Here is a 27,873-nt window from a genome sequence, read left to right as displayed (position 1 = left end):
GAACCTTCCAGTGAGAGGAAGCCTTGCAGCTCTGTGTACTGCACTGCCCAAATAACCCAAGCTATGGGTTTTTGCTTGCTGGCTTCACAGTGAATTTCAAATCTATACTTACAAACTGACTCAGACTATTTTCAGACCATCACACAAGGTCAGCACAACAGGAGAAGGAAGATTCACTTTCTGTTCAATGTTATCTTTAATTTGAAACCGAGCGTAGTGTGGTTTTAGTGCTATCAACACTTCACAGCGCTTCACAGGAGTCTTTTTTTCTTTTTTTTTTTTAAAATAGTCTCTCATGGGTATCCTAAACAAACCCTCACTGTTATTCCAGCTGATAAATTACAGTCTTTGGAGATAACACATGAAATTCTTAAGCTGCTAAGACGTATGTGCGGTTGTACACACACAGCATGGGGTGCTGTAGGCCATCGGCAACAAGCATACTCAAAAATACCTAAGAAAAGTATTTTACTCTATAAACAGACACAGAAAATGATACATAAACTTCAGCAATATCATGACAGACTATAAATGTTCAAGTTTACTGAAGTGCCATTTTGAAAAAGGGCTTTTGTTCCATCCCATCCTTGGAAGCCAGGCCCTCCTCCAGGTACTGAAAGGGCACCCCTGTTCCCGACTTAAGGGAAGAGGCAGCATGTACTCTTCACCCCATCCCAGCATTCTTTTGCTAATGCAAACAGTTAATTTTATTCTCAGACCTGCTGCAATTTTCCTTAGCTGGCTAACTTGCTAATTATTTGCTTATTTCTTAATTATTGGGTACAGCTATTGGCATCCTGTCATCAACACATCCATGTTTCAGCCACCACCTATAAGGTTGCCATGACATGCTTCCATGATGAGGTAGAAGAAGAGAAATTTCGGGGCAGGAGGTGGAGAAAGGGTGGGTGCTCCTCCTCGGCCTACACCCACGGGAGGGCCATGGGGAAGGACTGGCTTTGCACACACGGCCTTTCCCAGCAGATGTAAGCCCTGCCCATGATTCCTACAACACACTGCCATCAAATACTGCCTACAATTTCTGCAACCTGTTCCCATTTGTGAGCATCTTAACTACTGGATTTTAAATTCTGTCTAATCAGCAAATTTGAGGCCCCAAAAATCAAGCAGCACCTCCATCTCTGATTCAGAATGTGTCCTGCTTGGTCACATCCAAAGCCACAACTTTTCTCTTCAGGCTGTGGAATAATGTTCCAGATTTAAGATGAGATTTCCACAAAGCTAGTAATTTTCCAATTCAGATCTGCAAATTTACTGAGAGGAAAAAAATACTACTGCTAAAAAATAATGATCTATGTTCCAGGGCTTGGAAAACTTGTAACATAGTCCAATCTTCATGCAAGAATCTTGTGCTTGATAAGGACAAATAGGTGACTATCAGGTGTTTGGAGCTCCCTTTTTTTTTTTTTTTTAATATGTTTATTTGAAGCATGAAGTTCCTTTATTTATAAGGAAATAATCTCAACTGTGATAATAGTACATTGCCTATGAATAGCAAGAAAGGTTTTTAAGTATGTCAATAGTAAAAGGAGGACTAGAGAAAATGTGGGTCCACTACTGAATGAGGAGGGTGCCCTGGTAACAGGGGACGCTGAGAAGGCAGAGATACTGAACATCTTCTTTGCTTCAGTCTTTACTACTAAGACTGCCCCTCGAGAATCCCAGACCCTAGAGAGAGAGAATCCAGGGAATGGAAGACTTCCCCTTGGTCAAGGTGGATCTGATCACAGAACATCTAGCCAAAATCAATGCACACAAATCCATGGGCCTCACTGGATGCACACGCATGTGCTGAGGGAGCTGGCAGAGGTGACTGCTGAACTGCTCTTTATCATCTTTGAAAGAGATGATACAGAGAGAACAGGAGAGGTCCCTAAAGACCGGATGATAGCCAGTGTCACACAAGTCTTCAAAAAGGGCAAGGAGGAGAAGCTGGGAAACTACAGGCCAGTCAGCCTCACCTCTGCCCCAGAAAGGTCATGGACCAGCTTGTTCTGGATACCATCTCCAAGCAACTGGAAGAGAATAAGACTATCAGGAGCAGTCAGCAAGGATTCACCAGGGGGAAATCACGCTCAACCAACCTGGTAGCCTTCTGTGATGTCATCACTGGCTGGGTAGATTTAAGAAGAGCAGTGCATGTTGTGTACCTTGACTTCAGCAAGGTGACTGACACTGTCTCCCACAACATCCTCCTAATGAAGTTTAAAAAGTATGGGATAGATGAATGGATGGTGATGTGGATTAAAAACTGGCTGACTGGCAGAGCTCAGAGAGTTGTTATCAGCAGCACAGAGTCTAGTTGGAGGCCTGTAACTAGCAGGGTTTAGTGCTGAGTCCAGTCTTGTTCAACATCTTCATCAATAACCTAGATGAAGGGATAGAGTCCACCCTCAGCAAGTTTGCTGACGATACTAAGCTAGGATGAGTGGCTGACTCACCAGAAGGCTGCTTACTGACTGCCATTCAGTAAGACCTGGACAGACTGGAGAGTTGATTAGAGAGGAACCTGATGAGGTTCAACAAGAGCAAGTGTAGAGTTCTGCACCTGAGGAGGAATAGCCACATGCATCAGTACAGGTTTGGGGCTGACCTGCTGGAGAGGCGCTTTGCAGAGAAGGACCTGGGCTTCCTGGTGGACAACAGGCTGGCCGTGAGCCAGCAGTGTGCCCTTGTGGCCAGGAAGGCCAATGATACCCTGGGGTGCATTAAAAAGAGCGTGGCCAGCAGATCATGGAGGTGATCCTCCCCCTCGACTCTGCCCTGGTAAAGCCACATCTGGAGTGCTGTGTCCAGCTCTGGGCTCCAGTTCAAAAAAGGCAGTGATCTAGAAGGAGTCCAGCAGAGGGTGACAAAGACGATTAAGAGCCTGGAGCAACTTCTGTAAGAGGAAATTCTGAGTGACCTAGGACTGTTCAGCCTGTAGAAGAGAAGGCTGCAAGGGGATTGTATAACTGTTTATAAATAAATAAAGTTCAGGAGTCAAATCAATGGCAGTGGACTCTTCAGTGATGAGCAACAGTAGAACAAGGAGCAATGGTCTAAAACTTGAATATAGGAAGTTCCATACAAACACGCAGAAGAACTTCTTTAAGGTAAGGGTGATGGAGCACTGGAACAGGTTGCCCGGAGAGGTTGTGGAGTCTCCTTATCCGAAGACATTCAAGACCCGTCTCGACACCTTCCTCTGTGATCTGCTGTAGGGAACCTGCTTTACCATGGGGCTGGACTTGATCTCTAGAGGTCCCTCCCAACCACTGTGATTCTGTGTAAAATGGTTGCTATACGTGCAAACCTTTCAAAATACCAGAGTTAGGGTTTCATTTTCCTTCAAGTGCTATGAAACTGGTATAGGCAGCTTCCATAAACTCTCATTTAAAAGATTTTACACTGAGCGGTATGAAATGTAGGTATTAGCTTATTTTTTTCCTCTGAAGACCTGTTCTAAATTAATTACATGGTTTCTGTATAGCATGTATAGCAGAGGCATTTAGTATAACAGGACAGTCATCTTCCCTGAAGTGTTAGACTAGACTTCTGTTTGACTATTTTTCAGAAAAAAAATTACACAATCTGGGAAGCAGCTATATACTATGACAGTCATTTTCTGAATATGCATATCTTTTCTCCACTGAAGTTTTTTACATTGAGTTTGCATGCAGTTATATATAAAGCATCTTTCAATATGAAGAAAGGATAATGTGATAAAATGAAGGTCAATCCTCAAAAAAAAAACCTGTTATTGCAAGTATTTATTAAAACTCAATAAAATATTTAAAGTATTATTAACTCAAAAGCAAGCTGGCCTGCAACATATGCTTTCTTTTGGTTTTATTAAACACTCTCTAAACCCTAAGGGGAAAATGCAAAATTTAAGATATGAGGATATGAATGAGACATTTTCTCCACAAATAATATTGAAGGGTAAAAACCAAAGCAAGTAGCAGCTTAATGCTTTAGAGACAATTAAGCTTGTCAACTGCCAAAACTTCTCAAAAGTGCCTTGACAACATTACAAAAGCTGTATTTTAAAAACATTAATGTAAGTGTCCCCCACTTCAGTCAGATTTAAAGCACTGCTGGGTCTCAGAGTATTAAAAAACAACTGAGTAGAGAAGTTACTGGTTATGCAAAAATGAAGGTGACATGACAATCTGCTTGGAAATTACTGTCACTCAATTTATATCTAAATGGAGACCACAATAAAAGATACTTCATTCTTTAATACATGCCCTTCAACTTGGATGTAATTTTAACATTGTGAAAGCTTTGGGCATTTTACTTTTTTTTTTTTTAATGCACAACCAATAAGAAGTTAATACAACCTAAAATCAAGGCTTAGTTACAAACCACAAGAAAAATCATAGAATCACCAAGGTTGGAAAAGACCTCTAAGATCATCCAGTCCAACTGTCCACTATCACCAATATTTCCCACTAAATCATGTCCCTCAGTAAAAAAATGTGACCTGCTGTTACTTTTTTCCTGTACAACCTCTGTTTACAGATGTCAACAACTGGTTTCCAATATGCAAACCAACAGTCAGTGGTCTAGTAAAGTCTCATTTCAACGACCAGTTTACTGATTTTAAATCTGGCATAATTTATTAATAAATTCATTTTTAAATTCTGAAACTCTCTATGGCTGCTGAAGCCAGAGGAGAAAAGGTTGTTACTACTTCTATTGTAGTTCACAAAATCCTGAATAAATAACATCTAATGAGACACTTTTTACTGATCTTCAAGCCAAATACCAAGGGTTTATCTGTAGCCACTGTTCTAAGCCACCTACTCTGTATTTTGTTTTAAAAAGAAGCTTATGAACTGGAATTCAAAGTGGAATTTCTCTATCTTGACTTTCCCAGTCCCTGAGGGTTAAATCACACGTTGCTCTCCTGGGGCAGCTGCACTGCTGGGGACAGGTGAATACTGCCTGGTGCTCAGCAGCTGCAGGAGCCAAAGTTTACAGCTCCTCACAGGCTGGAGCTCTGTAATTGCTGCACAACAGACCCAGCTATTAAACCTGTCGGGAAATATTCTTTGATATTATTAAATTACTCTCTAGCATCCATTACACTTCAGAAGTATCCTGGCTTCTTGCCAGCCTCATTCCTTTTCTCTTTCTTTCTCTCATTTACATTCAGTATGGTATTCATTCACTTCTCCCATTAATTGTTTTTAGTATTCTTAACTTATCTTCAAACCTTCAATTTCCATTTGTTGTACAACCTCCTCTTGTCCTCTTTTGTCTTGTTCTTTCTTTTCTACAGTTTTTTCTCGTCTCTCATTGCTTTGAGTCTTTCTCCTTCTCCATATAGTAATTTCTTCCACTTCCTATTTCTTGCCAGCTGGAAAAAGATGCTTGTTTTTATCATCTTTTTCTTTTCTTTTGTTCACTTGCCACTTGCACAGATTAAAAACCCAAGACTGGTAAAGTTCAAACGCATCTGTGGACCAAACCTAGACATTAATATATTTTACATGTGGATTCACTTAACTTTTAGGAGATGCAAGGAAATCTTAACAACAAAAGGACATTTTATTAACTAGGAAAAACAGATCATACATGCAAGCAAAAATAGGAGCCTAAATGTTAACAAAAATGCTGAAGGCCTTAAGTGCTCCTTGTTGATACATTACACCACATTTGCGCTACAGAAAGCTTTTCTAGCACAATGTGAAAAGATAATAGCCAATGACTAAATTAACATCACATTAAGCTTACTGTTTCAGCTGCAGAACACAATATTTTGTCTCGCTTTTATGAAGTCCACTTTTCTTAAAGTTTTGTGAGAACAGAGATAATCAAGATGTTACAGCTGTCTCTTACCTCAGACATCTGGTCTCTGGGGCACATTCTATGTGAAGGCACATCAGCTGGTCCCAAGAATGCCAGTACACGCGACAATACCTTCATGAAGTTCTGACAAGACAATACTGAGCTGCCTCCAATTATGGCGAAATTGCTGCTTAGTATTCAAGGGAACTGGAGATTTTTCCAAAAGCTTTCTTGCCCATGATTTTTTTTTTCTTTCGAGTGCAGTAAAGCTGCATAGTATCAGGAATGTTTTCAGAAGCCAGTCTTGCTAAGAATTGAGAATACAGCTAAAACACTGACTGAAGTCTCTGCTTCTGTCTCCTCTACTGAAGTTTTTCACCAGATAATCTGAAATAGCTAAATCCTTCAAGCCTTGTCTTCTTCCTACTCCCAAAAATTATTTTCTGCCTTTCACTGTTATTATTATTAAAAGAAGGAACTGGGAAAATTGAGCTTATAGTTTTGCCATAAAATGGTTTTCTTCTCCCATGTTTTAAGAATAGTCACTGTGGGCTAGAACGTACCTGTATAACTCTGTTTCAACACACTTCTCAGGCATGTTATTATTAGATAGCTAACTTGTAGCACTTACTATTAGAATCATAGAATGGCCGGGGTTGAAAAGGATCTCAAAGATCATCTAGTCTCAACCCCTCTAGTGAGAGCAGGGTTGCCAACCACTAGACCAGGCTGCCCAGAGCCACATCCAGCCTGGCCTTGAATGCCTCCAGGGACAGGGCATCCACAACCTCCTTGGGCAACCTGTTCCAGTGTGTCACCACCCTCTGTGTGAAAAACTTCCTCCTAATATCTAACCTAAATCTCCCCATCTCAGTTTAAAACCATTCCCCCTTGTCCTATCGCTATCCACCCGCATGAACAATAATTTCCCCTCCTGTTTATATGCTCCCTTCAAGTATTGGAAGGCCACAATGAGGTCTCCCCGGAGCCTTCTCTTCTCCAAACTAAACAAGCCCAGCTCCCTCAACCTTTCCTCGTAGGAGAGGTGCTCCAGCCATATTCAGTTGTATTCTGGAATACAACTTCCTTCCCAGGGCCTTTCTCAGTATCTTGTCAGACAGATTTGTTAAACTAGGCTTGAAAGAGTGAGGTTCTGTTTTCTAGAAGAGAAAATACCAGAATGACAAGAAACTGGAAAGTTAAACCATTTCAGATCTGCTTGCAGCCGCGTTAGAGATGGTTGCCTAAAATTGTCTGACTGTACCTTTTACAGGTCAGTTAAGCTGGCAAAAGCTTTGACAAATAGGAAACATTTTTTTCTACATTGGGCACCACCTCCAGCAGTGGTATTCTTGTTCTTAGGGGAAAAAAAGGAATCAAAGTAATAGGTCACTGAGCTTCATTCTTTAAATGACTACATCGATCATGCTAGCATTTGTTCCCATGAGAGTCACACGCTCCTTAGCCTATTTTTACATTTTGCGTCTTTTTTAGATCCACCTCCTCAATGCAGAGGTTGCTCTGCACGCTGTTCTCACCATTTCAGTAACATCTTGTTCAGGACTGCAGTTCCTGGTTCCCCACGGTTGGATGTTATGCACATACATGGCTGACACAATATGAAACTACATCAGCTTATTGCACAACAGCATGGCAAGAGCACAGTCCTCAAGAATTCTTACCAATGTTCTTTGAGTTCTTTCTTTCACCATTCTCAAGAGAAATCCAACTATATATGGACTTTGTTAGTCACTGGATTCACAACTGATGAATGTTTTCTAGTTAGAAATTCGGTAAGAGATTTCTGAACCCTTAAACATTGAAGGTCTAGATTTTTGTTGTCTCCCTGAGCTTTAGGGTTTATTTCCTGCTTTTTACGATCTCTTCTTCTCCTGGAGACACTTGATGATGATTTTTTGGCCTCTGCAAAACTCCTCTACACAATTCCCTGCTTCTAACATCCATACTTTTTAATTATTATACAACTACTTTCTTCCTTGTATTTTCATTTGATTTTCCTGCTTTGTAATTTTTATTTTATCACTATTACTATTATTCACTTATTTAATAGTTTTTCAGGTCCACACAAACTCACTCCTCTGACAATTGCTAATTACTTTCTTACACTAAAATACAAGATTTAACAATTTTTTTTTGCATCAGAAGCAATGGAAAGTCCCAAGTTAAAAGATTAGAACAAGCTGGGGCCCATCATGCAGGCCGCCAGGTTCAGTGGTCACAGTGCAGAAGAGCGCCGTGGAAATACGTAAAGAGAAAGGGGCAAACTGGAGGCTGCTCAATCCTCTACGAGGGAAAGGCAGGCAACAACAAGTCAGGGTGATAAGATCCTTCTCCTGCAGCATATAAAGAGGGATAGTAACAAAGGAGGACACTCAGCAGCACCAATAGTTTAGAGTGAACAACCATCACAACATTTTTTGTGAACAATGGGTTTTGGTAACTGAGTTTGCTAAACCAGCAAAACCCACACAATCCTACAACCTCCATTTTCCTGCTGCTACAAAACAGCAGCCCCAGAATGACAGAACCAAATGTTATGGAGAGCAAAATACTCTTTAGAGAGTTAATACAATCTGACAGTTCCACAAGGTACCATTTAATTACTGCATTAAAAGCAATCATCAGGTTCTATGCAAGCAAACCATCAACAGACAGCTGCTTACTTGCATTTGAAAAATATCCTTTGATAGGAAAATGTTTATCTTGCATACTTGATAAATAAAAATGTTCTTATACAAGATTATTAAAAAATATTCAATATTGCAAATGGTTTACAAGTCAGGCCTTTAACAACAGTGCCTTCACGTGTTTATTATAGGCATTTTCTTCTTTTAAAGTCAGGATTCAGAAATGTTTTATTGTAATTCTGTCCACCTACACATCCAAAAGCAAATTAGGGCAATTCCAAACTATTTGTAAAACCTCCTACAGAGAAAGTAGTTTGAGATTTTAAAACATATGAAGGTTAAAATAAGCAGAGTCAACCTAGCAGAGTCACAAACCTTGTGAACTGTCAGGTTTTGGAACTCGCCTAGGAAAACATCCCCAAAGTAGCAAGAACCAACATGAGAGAATGACTGTCCTTGGCCAGAGGTTGCATCCATATCAACTATACTAATACTTCAATAATTTTTATTATATCAAGTTCCCTAATTAACTTCTAGACTTATTTCTACTTTTGGCATCCGTAACATAGAACCATAGAATTAGCTAGGTTGGAAAAGACCTACAAGATCATCCAGTCCAACCATCCACCTACCACCAATAACCCCACTAAACCATGTCTCTCAACACTATATCTAAATGTTTCTTGAACACCTCCAGGGATGGTGACTCAACCACCTCCCTGGGCAAACATCTAACATCCCGTGGCAATGAGGTCCACTGTAACTATGCATTGCATGAAAAAATGTTTCCTTGTGTTTATTTTAAACCTACTGTTAGGTAAGAACCAGGAGTCAACAAAACTGATATAAGAATTAATTAACAATCATAACTTCCCCAACTTCTGCACAGCATTAGTAATTTTATGGATAATGCATTTCTTCTCAACTTATTTCTTTTCCCAGCTGCAGAGCTCTAACTATCCTGTTCAAATACAGGTATCCATATACAACCCCATATACAACTTGGTTTATCCATATTTTAAAAAGGACATCTACAGCTGTTTGTACTGTTCCAGACTGATCGTGGATATCAATGTTGTGTTTATATTGAATTCTATTCAGTTTCAAGATCTCTAGATAATTCCCGCTGGCAAGCATTACTGCACAATATTGTAAAATTAACACTTCTGCCACTTCACTTGTTATTTTGTGTTATTCTCCCAAAACAGTTCATTTTCACAGATTTGGGGATATTAATCTTCTGAACAGTGTATGAGTACAAGCTGGATTTTTGCTGTTTAGCCTCCTTCATAAAGTCAAAAATGCCAAACAGAAAAGATCTCCACATAGATTCCTGTAGGATTCTACGTGGGACTTTCCTCCACTGTGATATTTTCTTCTTATCCTTTGATTCTCCTTAAAAAGTTATTAACCCAGGAGGATTATTTTCTTACTTTTGTGACCATGCGATGTCTTGAAGAAACTCTGGCTGACATGGACGAGTGTGGTTGGATCGTATGGCACAGTCCTTACATGCCCACCAACTCTCCTACCCAACAGAGCTGCAAGCTATAGTCTGCACCCAACAACCACGTTGGCTCTTTTTCATTATCTTACTTTCCCTGTGTATACGTTTTTCATATTCATAAACATACATCTTCTCCTTTGATTCTATAACAGTTTTCATTTCGGTATGGAGAGAAATAAAATTTTCTGGGCTGGACAGAGCAAGCTACCTTTCCAAATTCTGTTATTACGCATTTGAAATAGTCCAGACCTGTTGATGCACCTTGATTAGATCCACACAATTTGTTATTCATTTTAATCTGCTTGTTCTAAAATTTCTTCCCCTAATACTACAATTTGAAACAGACCATGTGAGACATCTTAAGTAAGCTCTAGTGTAGGAATTTTCATATATCCTCCATAAACAACACAGATGCAACAAGGGTCTTAAGGTTTGCTGCTACGGATTTATCTCCTGCTACTGTTCTCACGCCTTGACCCATACTGAGCCTAAAGACCCCAGGTCGCTTGCCTCTGCTGTGCCTGAGATTTCTTCAGAGCTCCTTCTGTGCCTGTCTTCTGATTTTCACAGATAACTTAGCAGTTATGCATTCTCTTCTTTTCCACCTTGGGTTACAATTTCCGCTTTATAATGTCACTCTTTATAAAGTCTATTTTGGACTTCCCTCCTTTGCAGTTTAACAATACTGTTTGTTGTTTTTTTTTTCCCCTTATAATAGATGGTAGATATTTAATATTTAATATGGTAGCTCTCAATACACTAAAAGCTTTATTATTTTAGCTGTTCCTTTTAACTATTTCCTAACCAGCTTCCTGGTTCAGATGTAGTCTCTCCGAAAAATGTTACTGCAATGTATTTTAGACTTCCTCTTAAATAACAGAGAAATCATGATTGTTATGGTTACTCTTGAAGGGAAGCTCAGCAGTAATTTCATCTTAAAGTAGGTCTTGCGCATTGCACATTTGTCAAGAGTTACTCCTCACATGAGCTGACAGCTTTTCAGAAAACCGAATATATTCTTCTTCACCTCTACATTTGCTGAGTCTTTGTACACGTAATAGAACATATAATAAGACAAATGCTTCTTCCCTCAGCATCTTACCTTCTTTAGCACTTCATAGTGATTTTCAATCCTGTTTACGTGGTCAACAGCCTCATACCCACAGTATTTTGATTTATTTGCACACAAATTCAAGCCATGAGTACCTTCTCATCTATGCTTTCATAGCTTGGATTGTAAACCCTAACATATAACAATGTCTCACTCAGAGTGGTTTGCAATGTCATCTTTATATAAATGTTTATCCTTATCCTAACATCTTGCACCATTTTTCTGAGATGCCAAATATGTCAATATTCAGATTTAAAACCAGCATTAGAGCTCTCACACTCAAGTTTTCATATTTCAAATTTTGTCCAGAAGGCCATCTACAACTGCTATTGGTCCAATTCTCTTTTTTTCAATAATTTTAAAAGAGAAGCAAGCAGCAGATACATACATGACGGTGTTAATCCCTGACAGTTGTTGAAACATCTGCAGACCACAACCCACAATTAAGGCTCTTCGAGTTGGAGGGTATGTTAGCATTCTGCAGATCACAGGTCCAGCTTAAAAAAAAACAAACAAAAAAATACGTAACAGTTCTTAAGTGATCTCTATCAAGACAATGTTCCCAGGCACAACAGGTCTTGCACCTTAGTTTCAGACAAGCTTGAGTTATTTCAATCAGTTTTGAACCACTTGATCAGTTCAGTTCTGATTTTGCATACTGTACTGCATGTATGATTTTCATGAAGCACCAGACAAAAACATGAAACAATTTTTGGACACAGTGCACAGTGCAATGGATGGCAGATGTACAGTTCCCCTACACCATACTAACAGATTGCACATCTGCTGAAACTGAAGGTACACGCAGTTATCACAAAATATCGTTTCTGTTTCTTTTCGCAAAGCTCCCAATGTTTTCGAAAGGTTACTTCAGAAGTCATAACTGGAGGCGATAAGGATCTGTATTTTATGGTTATGGTTTCATGTTTTCATCAAAGTCCTCCCTCAACATACAGAAAGTATTACATGCACCGATTCAAAACCAAAACCTGGACAGGTCTGTTAGTGAAGAACAATTTATATACATAGTTTTGACTCTTGAGGAGCTGACTTTCTGTGAATGGTTTCAACAGCAGACCCAGCTAACTGTCTTAGGTAGAGTTTTCCTCACTGAAAAATAGTTGTACTTGCTAGAGGAAGAGTTATTTTCATTTAAAAAAAAAAGGGGATTTTTGTCACCACTTAACTTTGCTTCTTTGTCAATTAACAGCTGAATCTAGTACATTTTTTCCAGTTGGGGTCCAAGTAACATTGCATGCAGACAGGACGCAGCCATACCTATCCTGCCACACAGCCACAACATGACCTTCAACACATCTCTAAGTCAGTCACTGATAAACAGAACCAAAGTCAAGGTAAGGTATTCTCAAGCAAGACGTGTGGCACTACAAGGCAGACAACTACACCAAAGGGCTCAGTAGCCCAAGGGACATTTCCTCGGCAGAGGGACAAGAAGAACCAGTATTAGTGCTAGCTGGGAACCTCCCTCAGCTCCAAAACACTCACAGACTTCTCGGCTCCAAGTCAAATGGAAAATGCTACTATCTCAAACTTAATTCACAAACAACAGCCCTCAAGTCTTCGTGCTCTGCACCCCACCTAAGCAGGAAGGCTTCGGGCTTAAAAGACTTTTTCCACAACAGATTCTGCAGTATCCTTCAGGAACCCACACTGCTGAATGCCTGTGAGATATCATATTCCCCATCAACTTCCTACAGAGTTCTTAATCAAGCTCAAGTCTTGAATTTTGAATCAACAACAATGCTCATTGTAGCAGGAAAGGAGGCAGAAGTTCCATAAGGAACTAATGCAAGGATTTTAACAATTCCTGATCCATCTGATATTTGCTGGAAGTTACATAAAACCCTATTCACAGTAAGGCATCGTACAAAACAATTGAAAAGAAGACATTAAAATGAATAGCTCGAAATTAAAGCAGCTGTTCCCAGACAATGGCTTGCAACTCAGAGGGAGCCATGAACTCTCAGCAAAACTTAATTGCAAAAATCGGATTGTGTGCCTGCAGTGTGTCCCTGCAGAAAGTCCAAGGCCACACATTAAAGTCTGCCTAGACCTTTCCAGGCAGCTAAATTCAGTAAGCACTTGTATTTTTTTCATATTTCTGACTAACTGCATCATGATCATACTGGTTTATATCAGAGACTTAAAAGTTTCACTACAAATCTGTATCATAGCAATGGCATAAACGAATAGGTATACACAAAATTAAAGGATTTTCTTTCATAAAATTCACAGCCTTCAGGTTTATAAACCAATAAACTGACTGAAAGACATAAGAGAAATCATTATCTCTGTATTAAAGGAGCTTTATAAATTCAGTTAAAAACCCAAACAACTTTTGACAATGTCTGTTTTTTATAAACAGAAACAGCTTTATGCTTTTCCTTAAAATTATCTAGCCTTATCCTATTTTTGCCTTTCCCTATCTTCAATCCTGCTACCCATTTTTTGTTGTGCTCATACACTACAATCATCTTAAAACTAAGTAACTGTAGGCAAATAAATCATAGTTGTCCACAGCAGAGAATGGTTCTAAACTAATGGATGAAAAAAGAATTAAACACATTTTTATACTGAAAATACATCTTCTGGAAACTAAAACTGTAGTTCAGTAGTTTCCGATAACTGCTATTTCCTCTTATTTATTACTATAGATTAAAATAGCACAAAGCAACAAAATCAAGGGAAATAGATGATGCCAAAGATGCGTCACAAAAAATAAAATTTAACACTTGGCAAATTTTACAGTGGTAAAAATAGAAGTTTGACTCTAAAAGTCAGTGGTTTTTTTTCATGATCCTTCTCCCTTCCTGCTCTTGTTTTCTCATTCCTGCACTTGAACTTGAGATATCACTGAGATGTTTGTTTTTCTTCTTCTAGCCATGAATAAAAATGAAGTCAAAAGGATGAGACCTACTAACGTCATCATCAATTTAATGAGTAGATTTGCTCGAATTTTTTTGTGCTGCGGCTTCAGATAATTACTTTATCTGAAGAAAATTTCCTTAATGCGTATGTTTACCAGGGTTCATAATACACTTTAGTAAAGGGCAGCCAAAGTGGGTTCTAGCCAAAGTGCAAAATGGCAGCAATAAAGAGCAATGGGAAAATAAGGATACTGCTGTTGTAGAAGGTGACATTGCACAAAGGATTGCTGTGTTTAATTGGCTTTTTCTGAGCTTTGTCTAAATGTTATACCTAACCAGACGTTCATTCTCATAAGAAAAAGGGAAAAAACATTGAGATTTGGGAGTTCGGCTTTGTGTTCAAAAAAAAGAGAACAACAAATGGGCTGTGCCAAGGCCATTTACAGGTTTAAATACCTTTTTGTCAAGTAATCAAGGTGACAGCTTGTGGCAACAGCTTAAGACTGCATAGGGTTGCTGCCACATTTTGTGTTCTTGCTGTAGAAGAGTGTTACTGAAAAAGCAAGCTTACCAAGCAAGAAGTTACTCATCAGTATAGCATCACTTCAGCTCACCCTACAGATTAGCTTTTCATAGCAGTTCTTATCCTAATGCTAGTCATTGCCTTCTCTTCCACCCAGACATTGCTTCAGAGAACTGCGCTACTGGCACAAGTGGGACAAGGAAGGATGTCAGGCTGGTAATCTGGAGAGCAGAAGGCAGGCATAGGAACCACTCCTCTCATTTGGCCTTCCATTATAGAAAGGCAGCTTCCAGTCCAGCATCCTCTGCAGCATCTGGGGAAAGTGACCACATCTATATATGCGCTAGCTGTGGCTTTCTGCACAGGAGTGATATTCTAAAACAAGCATTTTCTCCCCCAGTCTTACATTTATTATTTTCTGAAAGTGTCAACTTCATTATTTTTTCTTTTTGAAAGATTTACAAAATAAAAAAAAATACCAGAAGTAGTTTTGATCTCAGAACTGTAGCATTTATCCTGAACAAACACAAACCCATTACACCTATGTACCAAGCTCTCCCCCACATTTTTATGATGTTTCCACTAACACCAGAAGAATAATTTGAAGCATTAGGGGAAGCTCCTCACCTCACTGAGTTCTCTGTTTCTTTGAGACATCTCAAATGGTTGCTTGAGCCTTTTTCTTTCTTTTTTTTTTTAATGTCAGTCACCCATCAAACAAGAAGAGAAAAGATTGTCAGCTTGCCTAATATCTCAGTCTGAGCCTTTTTTTGGTATTCTACAGCAAATACATCCAACAGTCTAGCAAGACAACTTGCTCTAACAGAATCATAGATTGTAGAATCATAGGATGGCTTGGGTTGGAAGCGACCCCAAGGATCATCAAGTTCCAACCCCCCTGCCACAGGCAGGGCCACCAACATCCAGACCTGAGACTAGACCAGGCTGCCCAGGGCCTCCTCAGTCCTAGTCTTGAACACCTCCAGGGACAGAGCAAATACAATACAATAAAAATACAATACAATAGCTTAGACACAGTCTTTTCAGTTCCAGAGATTTAAGGGAATGTAAAGAGTTTTTCCATGCCTACTCAAACAGAAAGAGGTTTTTTGTTTTCTCAGGAAGTACAGATTTCAAATGAACAGCCCCTTGAAATGATCTTTTTAATCCATACAGAATCATTCAGAATAAAGATTTTTTTTCTCATGTTGTTTTGACAAGAAAGTAGGGGTGGTCGTCTGGGAATCGTGAAAACAAAACAATTTTCTTCTGTCTATAAAAAGAAAAAAAGCCACCATCTTTCCCTTGGTACCACGTTCTTTGATTCAGAGGTTTGGTGATGGAAAATCCATATGATCGAGTACTTGCACAAAGAAAGCAGCAGTTAAGAATGCCTTTGAACAGGACAAGCAGTGGCGTGTGGGGAAACAAAACAAAAAAAAGAGGAGTGTGCTTTGGCTCTGTATGACATGTTTTGTACAGAAGAGAGAAACCATGGTAATGAACTCCTTTCAAATCAGAGAAGCCACGGCAAAGCAGGATACAGAGACCAGAGGCAATTCACATGATGCCACTGGGAGAAGCAGCCACGATGACTGAAGGGACACAATGACCGAGAAGCTGGCCTGCCAAAACCTGAGCAGGGCAACGAGCTGGGGAGGTTTGCCTGAATCTTTGAGACAGAGGAAAATGAGGATCTTGTTGTGCTTTCCCCTGGCACAGTAACTGCCTTGGAAACAAAGCAGGAGGTGCTAAGGCTGACTTTGGCATACCCACAGCCTGCAGCGTGGTTTCAAGCAAACAACCATTCCTTTTAACCCTCCTCATCACCTAACTAATCGCACTGCAGAGCATTAATCAGTTTGGAACCTGAAAGCTTTTTTTTTTTCTTTTAAGGTGAGGAATGACACTTAAAAGGAAACTGTAGTCAGGGAAATTTCAAGAATTATTTATTTTTTTTTTACTGAAAAGAGCATCAAAAAAGCTGATGACTCAGAGTTCCTTCCAACCTAATCAGTAACCTACTCTTGAGCTGATCTTTCCAGCTGTTACCATGTTAGCACTCATATAGATATTGCATTCTGTTTCCCGAAGAGAGCACTTCAAGCCTTACACCTTCTGTACGTTTTTCTGCCAAGATGTTAGCTTAGAATTTGTTTTTGCCTTAGCCTCTACCCTTGTTTCCAAATGAACTATCCCTGTTCCTGTCACAAGCTGGTGCATTTAAAAGTGTAAACAGGGAAAAATGGAAATTTATTAGAATTAGAGTAAAAAAAATGGAGCTCAATGAAAGTCTCAGTGGGAACTTTTGGCTACAATCTGTTGTACGCTCACTCCTTTGTTTACTTTATTAATATTTAGTTTAGACGACCCATGGGGCCTGAAAAACTGCTGTAATTTGTTTTTTCTCTTTTTCAATTCAGACTGAAAAAGAGAAAAATTTAAATTTTTAAATTTTTAAACATTAGCACAAGTTGTTCATTTAAAAAAAAATTAGCACCCTTTTTTCCTTCTGTGTATTACATCTCAGTGGAGTAGCAAACCCAATCCAACCACCTGCCTAAGCACTGTCACTGACTGAACTAGTAAAAAATTGCAATTAAAAACATACAGAACAGCAATCTTCTGGGCTATGCTCTTAAGAAGTGTTTTTATCATGAAAACTGAAGATTATGAAAAGCTGATGGTAATGACAGTTTTCAAATCCTCCAATTTCTGGAGGATTCACATACAGCCTCCGTGAATTTGTGTGTGAGAGCCACTCTGGAATTTCAGACATAATAAAGTACTTCACAATAAAGTATGATTCTTGGCTATCTTGTATCTGATATAATCACCATCGTCTATGCAAATGCAGGATGGAAGCAGTTCACTTCTGCTTGCACAAAGAAGAAAGTCTATGGAGAATCAGATTAGGAACCTCTTCTCATTTGTTTCATAAATGCTGTCAGGGGTAGCAACAAACTGCATCCAGCACGGTGCACAGAATGTTCTTAATGTATCTTCACAGAAAAGTCTCATTGATTTCCAGGAATTAACAAGAAATTGTCCCTGCACAAACTTCAGAGAGTGTCTCAAGAGTAATTCTTGCTAAGGCCAGTGAGATGGCCAGAAAGTAGCTGTACTTATGTGAAATTGTTTGTAGAGCTGCAATATTTTTTGCCTGTTGATTAACAGGAGAACACACTATGGGTCTGGCTTTCATTAGGTCATTTTTAAAAGTAAATTTGAAACCTTACATGCAGATGTCCTGTATCATCAGCCACAACTGAATCATTGAGCAAAGGTACACACAATATAAAAAACACTGTAACGTTACATGGAACAGCAGGCAAAAGGCAGCTTGTCACATCAAGACTCTGGTTTTAGGAAAAATAAAATTAATATTACATAACAGTTCAAAGTCCCTCACGTACTATGAATTACATGAAATCTGAAAGCTGCTTAGCTTATACTGAATGGAAACCCCTCTGATCATTTTCAGCATAACAAAGATAGAACGGCGTTGCCTAAACGCCATGTTTATATGGAGTTTCCTTATACATACAAAGTATTTAAAGAGTGGTTCTTTAAAAAGTTATTGAAAACCCAGTGGAGTGTTAAGATTATACTTCATATCTCTTCCCATGTCAGGCGCAGTTTTCCCTTCAAAAAAAAATCAAATATATATATAATCAGTCTAAATTGTACTAAATTAACTGTTTCTATTAATGTACTACAAGAAGAATATGTAGGACAAAGACCTTTTCATTGCTCCTATAAAACCTCACAGATCTTGTAGATAGAAAGGAAGATCATAAAGATTTTATTAAATCATCTAGGAGCCTGAGGCCCATTTTTCAAAGGAATACAGGAATTCTGAGATTTCCTCATGAATTTCAGTAACTAGATCCTTACGCTGATTTTAGACCCTCAGCAAATTAGCTCATCAGCTGAGGTAAAGGTTAATATACCAATGATAAACATCATTCAGAAAACACCAACAGGTTTTTTCTCATTTTCTAAGATAGATAAAAGCTGGCATTTGTGATGCATCTCAGTTTTCTCTTCTGCTCCCATACTGACTTGTTTTAGAATGTTAAGTAGAAAATTTAAGCTTGAGACAGATGTCATCTTTTTAAACTGTGCTTCTTGTACTTACAGCTGGTCCTAATTTGAGAAGTTTTACACAAGTAAAACAGGTCTATTAAGAATGGATTAAAGAAAGGCCCATCAGAGCTGCACACATTTAAGTGAAGGGACATCTCTCAGACATCTGCAGCGATCTGAGCCACTTCAGTTTCCAGAGATATAGACAGGTCTTTTGTGACAGATATGTTAAAATACCAATTCTAAATGCTACAAGTGTTATTTTCTCAGAATAAAAAGGAAAGGGAGCATCAGGATTTGCCAGAGCACCTTGCGCCTACAAGGTTCCCATCACAAGGAAGGCTGCACACCCTCTCTGGATCACCTGCTCCAGGATGACCACTTCTGCTGCCCAGATCGTCGTACATCACTATGGTAAAGGAAACACAGTTTATCACAGAATAACGTCTAGTAAAATTTTCACAGACAAGAACAAGGCTCCAAGAAAGCTACTGCACGTCAAGAGATCACTGTGAGGTTACAGTTAGCGCTTACAGCGCTGGCTTTCACTTTGTGGGTCCCTTCCAACTCCGGATATTCTGTAATTCTGTAATTTCAAGAGGAAACAGCTGTGAAGCTATTACAACAGGACTGACATAACCATCTACTAAAAACAATCCCTTCAGCTTCCTTTGGTTTTTGGTTTTCCTAGGCGCCAACTCCCCAAAGCGATGCCCCTGCATCTAAACATCCGTGACCGCAACTTGTCTCCTGAACATCCTAGCTGTCCTTAAAGATGCCGCACAGGAACATGCTTCATTCAGCTTCTTCCCAATGTCATTTGTTAATGCTCATTTTTCTCAGGGACACGAAAGATCAAGAACAGAAACAGAGCTAGCAATAATAGCAACACCAGGACACATACAGTAAAATCAATACAAATATAAAATATAGAGAAAACCCACACAGTCTACTTCTTACATATGAAAAGTGCTAACAGAATCACAGAATCATAGAATGGCCTGGGTTGAAAAGGACCTCAAAGATCATCTAGTCTCAATCCCCCTGCTGAGTGCAGGGTTGCCAACCACTAGACCAGGCTGCCCAGAGCCACATCCAGCCTGGCCTTGAATGCCTCCAGGGACGGGGCATCCACAGCCTCCTTGGGCAACCTGTTCCAGTGCGTGACCACCCTCTGTGTGAAAAACTTCCTCCTAATATCTAACCTAAATGTCCCCTGACTCAGTTTAAAACCATTCCCCTTTGTCCTATCACTGTCCACCCTCATAAACAAAATTAGAACATGCTATTCAAATATTTTGGGTCTGCTAAAGTTCTAGACCAAGTCTAGAAGAATTAAGAAGTAGCCACACTGGTGCAGGCTCATCTCGAGCACTGGGTGCAGTTTTGGGCAGCACAGTACGAAAAGAACATAAAACTATTAGACATGGTTTAAGAAGCAGCATGACCATAAGCATCTGGGCAGTCCACGGAATACAGTAGCTGGGGGCCATCAGGCTGAAGCAGTTTGATATTGAAGTCTCTCAATGTGCACAACACGTGATGGGTAGGTTTTCTGTCAGACTGGATTTAGTCAGTCCCTGAGGCAGAGTTTTGCCACAGCTGGGCTGTTAGAAGCTACTCGCAGTCTCTGCCATTGTTTTGAACCTCCACATCTCCATGAGGGTCAAAGAACGTTGAGGACATCCCTGGAGCAGACATCTGGTTTTCTTGCTGCTGAAGGCATTTCTTTATTCCATGGGCACTAGCACTTCTGAGTGATCTGAACAAACACTATGTGGAGCGATGGCAGGAGATGAGTGGAGACTCACTGCAGAGCTACACTGCTCTTACAGCCAAAATGCACGTGTAGATGCAGTCAGTGCATCTTTTAGTAGTTGACAGCAACTGGAGTGGTTCTGCTTAAAACAAGGGAAAAAGCAATATAAGCTGTACCTATAAGCTGTTAGGTTTTATTCAAGATTAGTTTAGAAGAAGTATAGGACAAAATTAACTCAGTATTTTGTAATGCTAGCTCAATGAAATACGTTACGCTGCTGCCTGTGGGCTTGAGACTTCTTCCTTTTTCCTTGCCCTCCCATTACTAGTTTTGCAAGGTCAACCTAAAACCTGAGAGTCAACCCAAGCCCTTTGTCTGTTATCATGAACAGTTTTTGGCAAGAAACAGCAGGTGTTTTCTTCCCAGAATAAATTGTGGGTTTTCTTGGTTTTTTTTTTTTGGTTTTTTTTTGTTTTGTTTTTTTGTTTTTCACAACAGAATTCTAAAGTTTTATTGCCTCCAGTATGGCGGTACATCTTTTTACTACACAAGCTAAGTAGTGATAGAAAATGTGAGTGGTGGTGGTTGTGCAGCAGCACAGCAAAGGCAGACTCTGACAGATGGTTGTGTCCTAAGCCCTCTGCTTGCCTCTTGGATTTTCAGGATAACCAAAGGGAAGAGAATTTAGAATTTTAAAATAACTCTGTCAGAAGGGATATGGAAACTTGACTAAGCAGGTTTTTATTTCACACTTTTAGATGCAAGCCTTCACATCACATACAAATTGCTCCTGAAATTCTGCTTTTCAACAATGCCACCTCCTTGGCCAGACCCACACCTGTCCATTACCATCCCCTCCAGCTGCGCGCTGGTCACAAGGGGAACCTGCAGGAAAGGATCTTTGTGCTTAGTGGGGGAAGAAAGCATGTTTTTCCATTCTTTCTGATGTCAAACCAAACTTCGCAGCGTTAAGAAAAAATCCTAAGGCTTTTAAAGAAGCTGAGTAAAAGGCAGGAGGAAGCTAGGAAGAAGGAAAGCAGAAAGCTGGGGTTGTGACTCTAGCTATAGTTTACCAAAAGAAAAAACAACACAGCTTCTCAAAGAGGTAGTTTCAACGAAAGCAATTTACTGCTGTCTGTAGATGCAGGGGCTTAGGAGAAAATGCTTACTTGTGCCCCAGAAATGCAACAGAGCTCTCCCCATTCCTGAAAACAAATCAGGGCACACCCAATAGGCATTTTGAGGGGCCCAGGAGGCCTCTGAAGAAACACCACTATCCCCTATCAAGAAATAGCAACAGCCCCTACAGAAGGAGCTTGGATGAAGCAGCTTGTCAGAGAACAGACCCAGAGCGTGAACGCACGTGCATCCCAGCACAGGGATCAGCACATGTTGCCCTTACCCAAGAAGGTGATTCTTCCAGATAGTTCAGTCTGTAAGCCGACCCATGAGCCTAAGCGTAGAATAAGGTAAGGCAATGCCACCTCACTCTGCTACAATACAGGAATTCTGATTTTAAACTCTGACCTTCTGCAGTAAAGGACAGCAACTCAATCCTGTGATGGAAAAGAGCAGTATTTTGCTTTACAGTTCACATCTTGATAGATGGCATTGCCATGGCATTGATTTGAAATGGGAGGCTTTCCTACTCTCAGTGGACAAAAGCAATGATCAGAAATGTCACCTACGTGACACACATCTTCCCAGGCTTTGGGCGCAGAGAAGCTCTCAAAAGCAGCTGATGTGACACAACAACAGCAAAAACACACAGTTCCGTCTAGGAAAGTCACATCAACATTCAAGTAACCATTCCAGACTAGCAGCATATAAAATAAACACTAAAGGGCCCCCTTCTCCGCACAAGGTGATACTGAACATTCCACAAAGCTCTGTGAAGCCAGTCATCATGCTCAGTTTATTACCTGATTTCATACTGTAAGCCAGGTCCCTTAACAGCCCTCCTAGCAGCACACCCTACTTGCATTTTGTTCCTCCCAAAATCCAGGTGTTTACTTTACAATGCAAGTGTGTTGGTAACATAGACTCCCTAGTGACATCCCATCACAAGGACCAACTGGAAACACTGCACAGACTGTAATTTCTTCCATCTGGATCTCCAACATCTCCCCTTATTTTACAAGCTTGGAAATAAATATTTTAAGAGATAATAAACTCATTAATCTGTCACTGATAGAGTGACAGCTTTGGCTTTTCACATTCGGTATCAGATGGAAGGAAAGCCTCAAAGACTTGTAGATACCAAAGAGCAGAAAAAGAAACCAAATGAATTACAGTATGACAACTACTTTTCAGTTAATAAGAGCAGAACAAATGTTTATTTAATTTTTCCTTGTTCATGCTTTCCCTGAGAACAATGACGTTGGTGGTTTGAAGTCAGAGGAAAAGTAAAGTGAATAATGCAAGACTTTTCAGAATTAACTTTACAAATATTTCAACTGTACCTTAAAGTGCACTTCATGCTTTGTATATAAAACACAAGAAAAAGCCCAAAGAATGTGTTTTAGAAGAACCCTTCTTATATTCATTAGACATATTCTGTTTCAAAAATTAAAAAAAAAAGTAAATTCCATCTGAAAACACATGCAGATGTGCATACTCAAAGAACAAATAAAAACAAACCAAAACAAAAAACAGTGTCATTACAACACTACACAGAATCATAAAATCAAAGAATGGTTGGAAGGGACTTTACAGCCCACCCAGCCCCAACCCCCTGCAGTGGGCTGGCTGCCACCCACCAGCTCAGGCTGCCCAGGGCCACATCCAACCCCACCTTGAGCACCTCCGGGGATGGGGCACCCACAGTTTCTCTGGGCAGCTGTGCCAGGGCCTCACCACCCTCTGAGTAATGAACTTCCTCCTAACATCTAACCTCAGTCCCCCCTCTTTTAGTTGAAAGGCATTCCCCCTTGTCCTTTCACCATCTATCCATCTAAAAGTCAGTCCCCCTCCTGCTTGTAAGCTCCCGTCAAGTACTGGAAGGCTGCAACAAGGTCTCCCTGGAGTCGTCTCTTCTCCAAGCTGTACAAGCCCAGTTCCTTCAGCCTGTCTTCATAGGAGAGCTCCTCCAGCCCACTGATCATCTTCAAGGTTCTCCTCTGGACGCCCTCCAACAGCTCCACATCGTTCTTGTGCTGGGGGTCCCAGACCTGGACACAGTACTCCAGATGGGGCCTCACGAGGGCAGAGCAGAGGGGGGACAACCACCTCCCTGCTGGCCACCTCTGTTTTGATGCAGCTCAGGATACAGTTGGCCGCCTGGGCTGCAAGAGCACACTGCTGGCTCATGTCCAGCTTTTCATCCATCAGGACCCCCAAGTCCTTCTCCTCAGGGCTACTCTCAATGAGTTTTTCTCCCAGTCTGTACTCATCTGGGATTACCTTGACCTTGCACACTTGGCCTTGCTGAACCTCATTAGGTTCATGTGTGTGCACTTTTCAAGCCTGCTGTTTAGTTCCCTCTGGATAGTGTCCATTCCTTCTGCTGTGTCGACTGCACCACACAGCTTGGCATTGTCCACATACTTGCTGAGGGTGCACTCAATCCCACTGTTTAGGTCATGGATAAAGATGTTGAAGAGCACAGGACCCAAAATGGACCCCTGGGGGACACCAGTACTGACCACCATCCTCTTGGACACAACCCTCTGGCTGTGACCATCCAACCAATTCCTTAGCCACCCAATAGTCAAAACTTCAAATCCATATTTTTCTAACTTAGAGATAAGGATGTAGTGTGGGACCATGTCTAAGGCCTTGCACAACTCCAGATCTAGTAAGAAAGCACTTCCTTCTTTCTTTCTTATGGGTCTTCTACTCCCACTGATATTTGAGATTCTCAGAATTACTAGGGAAGCTTCTGCTGTGGCCTTACCAGCTCAACTTTGTTTTTCATTCCAGTGTGGTGACATGTAGCAAATGTACAAAGCATCCAAATGGATTCTTTGGAAAGTACACAAGCTCCATGTGGGATACTGCTGAGAGGCACCACTGTGTCACACTCAAATGCACTACATTCATGAAAATTATTGAAAATGCCACCTGGTGGAATAACAGCATCATAAAGTATGAAATAGCCATCCTAACCCCAGAGACAACCGCTGCTTCTTGCTATCATGTACGCAAAGTTTAGGACATTTTCGTCCAAGGACAACCTCACAGGACGGCGTATCTTTCTGGGTGTGACAACTTTAGAAAACAGGCTATAAAGGAAAATAAAGTTCATTTAAAGCAAGCTGACAAGACAGATACAGACCAAAAGTAAACATGGCCAAAATTTCAATCTTGATTTCCCTCAAGTACTGCAAAACCTGCAGCTGCGAGCAGCGAGTCTCTGTTCAATTTTTCCTAAGTATTCCTTGTGGATACCAATTCATTAGCCATTGCTACTGAAATAGCGTTATAATAGAAAAAAAACCAAGCGTCATCTATCCCCGTAAGGTATTAAAAGAATTAGGGAAATCAAAAGACAATAGCAGATCTCAAGAAGTAATAAAAACAGGTTAAGAAAATGAAGAAAATAAGAACCAACAAAAAGATATAAGAGAACAAGCACTGCTCAGAGCTCATCTTTCAGGAGGTCTGTACTTCAAAAAAAAGCCTCAGGGATCAATTTGTGACTGCTATTCAGACTAGAACGCTCTAGTGAAAGCTCTAGCTCATACAGATGGATGTTTCGCCTTTGAACCAGTCGCGATTTAATACATGTGGATTGTCTGTCCACATGTCTTTGGGAATGCACTGCCTTAGTTTGCTACCTGCTGCGATTTTTTTTTTTTTTTGGTGATAATTTCCAAGGTTTTTGTTTGTGTTGCTTAGCATCAATTTTTAAAGAGGCTGTGAGAGGGTCACTGTGTCTGTACACAGCAGCTCAGCTTGCATAAGGGCACCAGAAGAAGTTCGGTTGATGGTGCTGGGTTTCTAAAAAGCTCAGGAGAAAAGCAAGGCACCACTCCAAGCTTGGTGAGAGCACTAGTCAAGACGATTTCTGTAACAGTTCCCATTCTACAGCATCATACTCACTGTTTTGCACCTGCAAAATTAAGGCAAATCCTTTGCTTGTTCTCTCTCTGCAAAGGAGTAATTACAGAACTTCATTACGTTAAGGGGTCTGAAAATCGAGTTAGTCAGAAATCAAGAGGTGCATACTTTCTACGTATGGACATTTCCTAATTCAGGTAGAACACCTGAAAAAAAAACGACCTTTTCTGTAAAAGGCTAAAGAACTTCATCAACAAACAGTAGTCAAATTCTGAAAAGTTCAGTTCAAAAAACTGAATTAAACTTTCAGAACATTTAGTTCTTATCATAAAAAGAACAACAAATAAAACCAAAAACAAAAATGCCCACACACAAAGCCCACACATTGGAGCGCGTAAGAACATCTGATGAAAAGCTGGAAGAAAACTCAGATTAAAACAAAAAGCAACAGAATTAAAATCATCACTTACATTTCACTCTGTGGTTAATCTATGGTTAAAGTTCAACTATGCTCAACATAATAAAACCATGCATGGGGAGACCAGTTTCATGGATGATAAACCTGATATGATCAGAAACTGGAAGAGTATTTGGTACTTGATAAAATATCATACATGTTCATGCTCTTCTACTCCTCCCTAGACATTTCCTGTTAGCTGTTGCTGAATCACGATAGGGCTAATGGGACTATGTGAATAAACAAGCCATCAGAACTATAGACAATTTAATTATTTCATTCCCACCAATGCATGAATGCTTCTCTTTGCTTCTGTGTATTCTTCTGATATTACCGCTGAATGTTCTTTTGGTGTTACCAACGCTTGTATTTTGGTAATCAAAATGATTGTGCAACCATATGTCTGCAGTCACTTGGGTCCGTACATACCTTTAGCAAACGAGACAAGAATAATCCTCTGGCATCAGGTTTATTATCACTAGAAGATGCCAAGTAACAAACTGAACAGTAAACAGCAGAAGCACATTTCACAGGTGGTGCATACAGTATGGGAACTATATTGCGTCTCAGAAAGATGCTGTAGTAAAAGCACTCGATACCTTGGGTCTATTCTCAGTTCTACCAGAAATTCCATCTGACCACCTCAACCACTTATTTTGTGCTACAGCAGGTTGACCTTGAGTTCTCCAGTTCCTAGAATCTTAATAGTGGGAGAGCTATGAGAGGAACTGAAGAACGGAAGCCTTTATTTCCAGCACATTTTGTGTGCCCTTGCCCAAAATACTTCAAATGGAGGAAAGGAGTAGAAAGTAGTTTGCTTGAGCTTTCGTGGAGTTTAGTACCATGCTGTGCTTCCCAACAGTGAAGAACACATTGCAATTTTTACAGGTCAACCATAGATGGAATTTTTTTGTTTGTTTACTTGTGTTGTTGGTTTTTTTCCTGTTGTTGTTTTGTTTTGTTTAAAAAAAAAAAAAAAAAGGAAAAGCAACATTTTCTTGTACTCAGGCTCACCACTAACCTGAAATTACAGGCTGTTTTACCAAGCACACAAGATGTTTGCTGATGTGTAACCACAGGAGTGGATCAGTTACTGCAGTAAAAGATGGTGTTGTACATTTTTACTAAGGAATATAACCAATACAGAAAAAAAATATACACAACTTATACAGGCTATTTCTGAAGTTCAACGCAGAAGAATGAATCAGTGGGAAAAAAAAAAAAAACAACCACAAAAAATCCAAATTTATCCTACAGGTAAAATTTAGGTATGACGCATTACTACAACTCAGGCTGTACCGGCAACATACAGTAAAAATAGTTATGTCATTGAAGGTTTATGCTTGCAATGGAACTCAGATTGTAGATGATATTTTTCTCTTTGTAGCCATTTCAATTATTGTAAGCTGCTGGAAGGAATTGTGAAAAAATGACAGCGCTCATCACCATAGCAACAAAATACTACACTTCTGAGTGGGATGCCGTGCAGGGTTTACCCAAAATTGATTAGTAGTTTCCAATGGTTATTGGAAATCTAACTGTAATCTTACAATTAGAAGTGGCTACCAATCTGTCTAATATAACGTTTATGTCTCAATATCGTTAGGTCTAACACTGACATATTTAAATCTGCAAGCACTGAGAACATACAGGAGAAATTTTATTACCAAACAAAATTAATACACTGAAGAGCCATGGGGGGAAAAAAGGATTGCTTTAAATTATCAAAGTCACAATAAATGAAAATTGCTTTGAAACTGCTGCACTAAAATTGAAGATAGCTCTTCATGAGGTTCCTATCAAAAATATGAAAGGCATGTAAGAGTTTTTGCAGGTTAATTTCTCTCTGCCGGAGTTAGAGAAGAAAGGAATAAAAGCTTATCAGCAGGGCAGAAGAGTGCCATCTTATTAAAACTACATTTCAGAATAACTCTCATTGGATTCTAAAAACTTTTAACAGATAAGAAGAAAAAAAACCACCTCAGAGCATATTAGAAGTCCTTATTTTAAAGTATTTTTGCAATGGACTATCTTCCAGCATACCCAGCATAAATTGCCCAGCCTAAGAAACTGCATCCATGAAAGTTCTCT

The 27,873-nt window shown here is 39.9% G+C and overlaps 1 protein-coding gene across 2 annotated transcripts in view; it reads right to left on the bottom strand.

Annotated features, from left to right (window-relative positions):
* SLC2A13 (solute carrier family 2 member 13) overlaps positions 1-27,873 on the bottom strand; it is a 146,643-nt gene that overhangs the window by 69,907 nt on the left and 48,863 nt on the right. For both annotated transcript variants that reach the window (XM_021384623.1, XM_021384622.1), the window contains exon 4: positions 11,454-11,562. In XM_021384623.1, the coding sequence (XP_021240298.1) occupies positions 11,454-11,562 (109 nt within the window). The remainder of the gene's footprint in view (positions 1-11,453; positions 11,563-27,873) is intronic.

This window comes from Numida meleagris, chromosome 1 (genome assembly GCF_002078875.1).
Source record: "Numida meleagris isolate 19003 breed g44 Domestic line chromosome 1, NumMel1.0, whole genome shotgun sequence".
Taxonomy (NCBI): domain Eukaryota; kingdom Metazoa; phylum Chordata; class Aves; order Galliformes; family Numididae; genus Numida; species Numida meleagris.
This window is presented reverse-complemented; position numbering and strand designations above follow the sequence as displayed.